Raw genomic sequence first — 3333 nt, forward strand, 5'->3', positions numbered from 1 at the left:
GGCAAGAAACTCAAAGATATATTTACACCTAAGGATCAAAGATAATTTTTAACTTCCCTAGACTTCCACAGCTGTATTTTAAAACCAGTCACTACTTCAGACGTCCAAAGTTAGAGCTTACTAAGAATTCTTTTGATAGAAGTACTGCTTTTGCAATAATTTTCAAAATTTATCAATTCTCTACTCATGTTAACATCATATACTAAAATATAAGTATATTTATTTCCTTGCTCCTTCTATTAAATCAGATAAAAATAAATTTAACAATTAACTTTGCATAAAACTTTGCAAAGTAACTATCTGACATTTGCCAGAAGCTTTTTCATCTGTTGCACCTATGTCAATGTTCATATTTTTCTATATTCCTATTATGCTTAATGTATATTCTCCTTCAGTGTAATCAATGTAAAATATATTCTAGAAAGGTAGAAGACATACCTGTTTCAATTCACTATGAGCAATTTAAGCAAAGTAGTGAACTTAAATCAACCCAATAGTTTGATGACTATGACTGTCAGAATATCCATAAATCTTCACCTGAAAATGTTGAAATAACCTCAAACGTTGTTTCCAAAGTAGAAGCAACAGATGCTACTTTATCTGCAGCCAGTATGTAGAGGTCTCCCGAACTGGAACATTTCACAATAGCATACCTAACATAAAATTTTAGGAGAGAATTACTAATAATAAAAAAAGAAGAGCCACAGATAACATTTTAATTTTTTATATTATTTTAGAAAAACTAACTTCAAGATCAAAAAGTACTATTTTTAAAACACATTATACCTTACATTTCTGTTTTATTTTCCCAAAAAGCTACATATAAGGTCTTAAAAAGTATCATGTAAAGCTTAATCTACATGAACATAATAACTTCAGTTATAATTCACTTAATTTTAGGAGGATAATGAGAATAAATTCAAAATAATCTTAATGATGGAATGGATCTTATTTGTGGATAAAACAAAAATGAAAAAATATACCTACTTCGATTCTGGCATATAACAAACAGCCTGATTGGCTGGAATTGTCCAAGGCTGGGTGGTCCAGACTAAAAAACTAACAGAAGATGAACCATCTGTGAAAATGACGTTGTAAATATGTTAGCAATTTTATAGTTCCATAACTTTAATACACTGAAGCAATGAATAAATCTTACCTATAAGAGATGCCAACATAGGAGAAGGTTTCAAGAGAGGGAATTTTACATATATTGAATGACTGACATGCTCAGGATTATATTCAAGTTCTGCTTCAGCCAACGCAGTCCTAAGGTTTAAAAACAGTAAACATAAACATTTGGAAGCCTCACATATTTCTCTTCATTAAATAACAAAGCGCACACATATACCTTGAGGAGGGAGACCAAAACACAGGTTTGTAAGATCGATAAACCAAGCCCTATAAAAGACAAAGATATTAATATATAGTAAAGCTGGAATTTTGTATCACATATTTTAACACACTGAAAGGAAAAAAATACATTACCTTCTCATTCAATTGGTTCGTAATATCTTCGTATAGCATACATTATACGAAGTTATACGAAGGCAGGAAAGTTTAATGATGGAATGGATCTTATTTGTGGATAAAACAAAAATGAAAAAATATACCTACTTCGATTCTGGCATATAACAAACAGCCTGATTGGCTGGAATTGTCCAAGGCTGGGTGGTCCAGACTAAAAAACTAACAGAAGATGAACCATCTGTGAAAATGACGTTGTAAATATGTTAGCAATTTTATAGTTCCATAACTTTAATACACTGAAGCAATGAATAAATCTTACCTATAAGAGATGCCAACGTAGGAGAAGGTTTCAAGAGAGGGAATTTTACATATATTGAATGACTGACATGCTCAGGATTATATTCAAGTTCTGCTTCAGCCAACGCAGTCCTAAGGTTTAAAAACAGTAAACATAAACATTTGGAAGCCTCACATATTTCTCTTCATTAAATAACAAAGCGCACACATATACCTTGAGGAGGGAGACCAAAACACAGGTTTGTAAGATCGATAAACCAAGCCCTATAAAAGACAAAGATATTAATATATAGTAAAGCTGGAATTTTGTATCACATATTTTAACACACTGAAAGGAAAAAAATACATTACCTTCTCATACAATTGGTAAAAAATTCTCAACTGTTTGGCTTCATACTTTCCATCAAATGTATAGTAGCAATTATTCCAATCTGCCATTATTCCCCAACGAATAAATGCTGATTTCTGTTTCTCAATGGCTGCTTTAGCAAATGATCTAGCTAAAAAAAGAAAAGGAAAGAAAAAGCTTTTGAAAACCAAGGAACTCAAATTCTTTTTTGAACTTAAATTCTTAAACATGAGTTAGCATATATCTCTCTCAATGCAAGTGTTGTGCAGTTTAGACTAAAATTTTTTAAAAGGAAGATTACTTGAAGACTGTATTTATTACTGTCTTCTGTATTTTCCAGACTTTATACAATGACCTCACACTTAGAAAAAATAAACTGGAAAAATTATTCCCCATTATTTCTTTCTTTTTTTTTTTTTTAAAAGATGACCGGTAAGGGGATCTCAATCCTTGGCTTGGTGTTGTCAGCACCACGCTCAGCCAGTGAGCTAACTGGACATCCGTATATGGGATCCGAACCCGTGGCCTTGGTGTTATCAGCACTGCACTCTCCCGAGTGAGCCACGGGTTGGCCTCCCCATTATTTCTTAATTTAAGAAAAGATCAGAGAATAATTCTCATTTCATGATATATACAAAAAACCAATCAGTATGTTGAACCTAACCAATGATAATATGTTTCTCAAAAAAGTAAAAAATCTTCACAATCATATCCAAATGTACTATAATATAACACATAAGAAAAGAAAATTCCTCCCTGGCTCAGTCTACACAAGGAAAGGATTAAATAAGAGATTAATTTAAATATATGAATTTTAGAATTATATAAAATAAGAGATTAATTTAAATATATGAATTTTAGAATTATATAAAATAAGAGATTAATCTAAATATATGTATTTACTTTTATTTTAGAATTTACTGAAATGAGTCCAAAAGTCTTACCCAGGAAAGTAAAAAAAAAAATTGGCTAAAATAATAATTTCACAAAACATAACACTAAAGAACTGAAAAACGTAATTGGAAATGTTTACAAAGTCTTTCCTTCAATCTCTAAATATAAGTTGTCAAAAAAAATCAATTAAACAAAATCTGCATTTTCTGTGACACTATGTGTTCTCCAGCAGATCTCATTATAAACAAAATAAAAGGCCGCGTTGATAAAGCCCTGACTTTTCCAAGGAATCTAAGTGTTTACAAATACCATTTTAAAACAGA

The 3333-nt window shown here is 30.9% G+C and overlaps 1 protein-coding gene across 1 annotated transcript; it reads right to left on the bottom strand.

Annotated features, from left to right (window-relative positions):
* Positions 1-1613: 1613 nt before the first annotated feature.
* On the bottom strand, positions 1614-2267 carry LOC103584369 (isoleucine--tRNA ligase, mitochondrial-like; the record flags this gene model as incomplete). The annotated part of the gene is made up of 4 exons (XM_008565405.1): positions 1614-1708; positions 1790-1899; positions 1982-2031; positions 2119-2267. Coding segments are annotated over 4 exons (404 nt in total), but the record flags the coding sequence as incomplete, so codon positions are not given.
* Positions 2268-3333: the final 1066 nt, after the last annotated feature.

This window comes from Galeopterus variegatus, unplaced genomic scaffold (assembly GCF_000696425.1).
Source record: "Galeopterus variegatus unplaced genomic scaffold, G_variegatus-3.0.2 Scaffold51859, whole genome shotgun sequence".
In the NCBI taxonomy this organism is placed as follows: domain Eukaryota; kingdom Metazoa; phylum Chordata; class Mammalia; order Dermoptera; family Cynocephalidae; genus Galeopterus; species Galeopterus variegatus.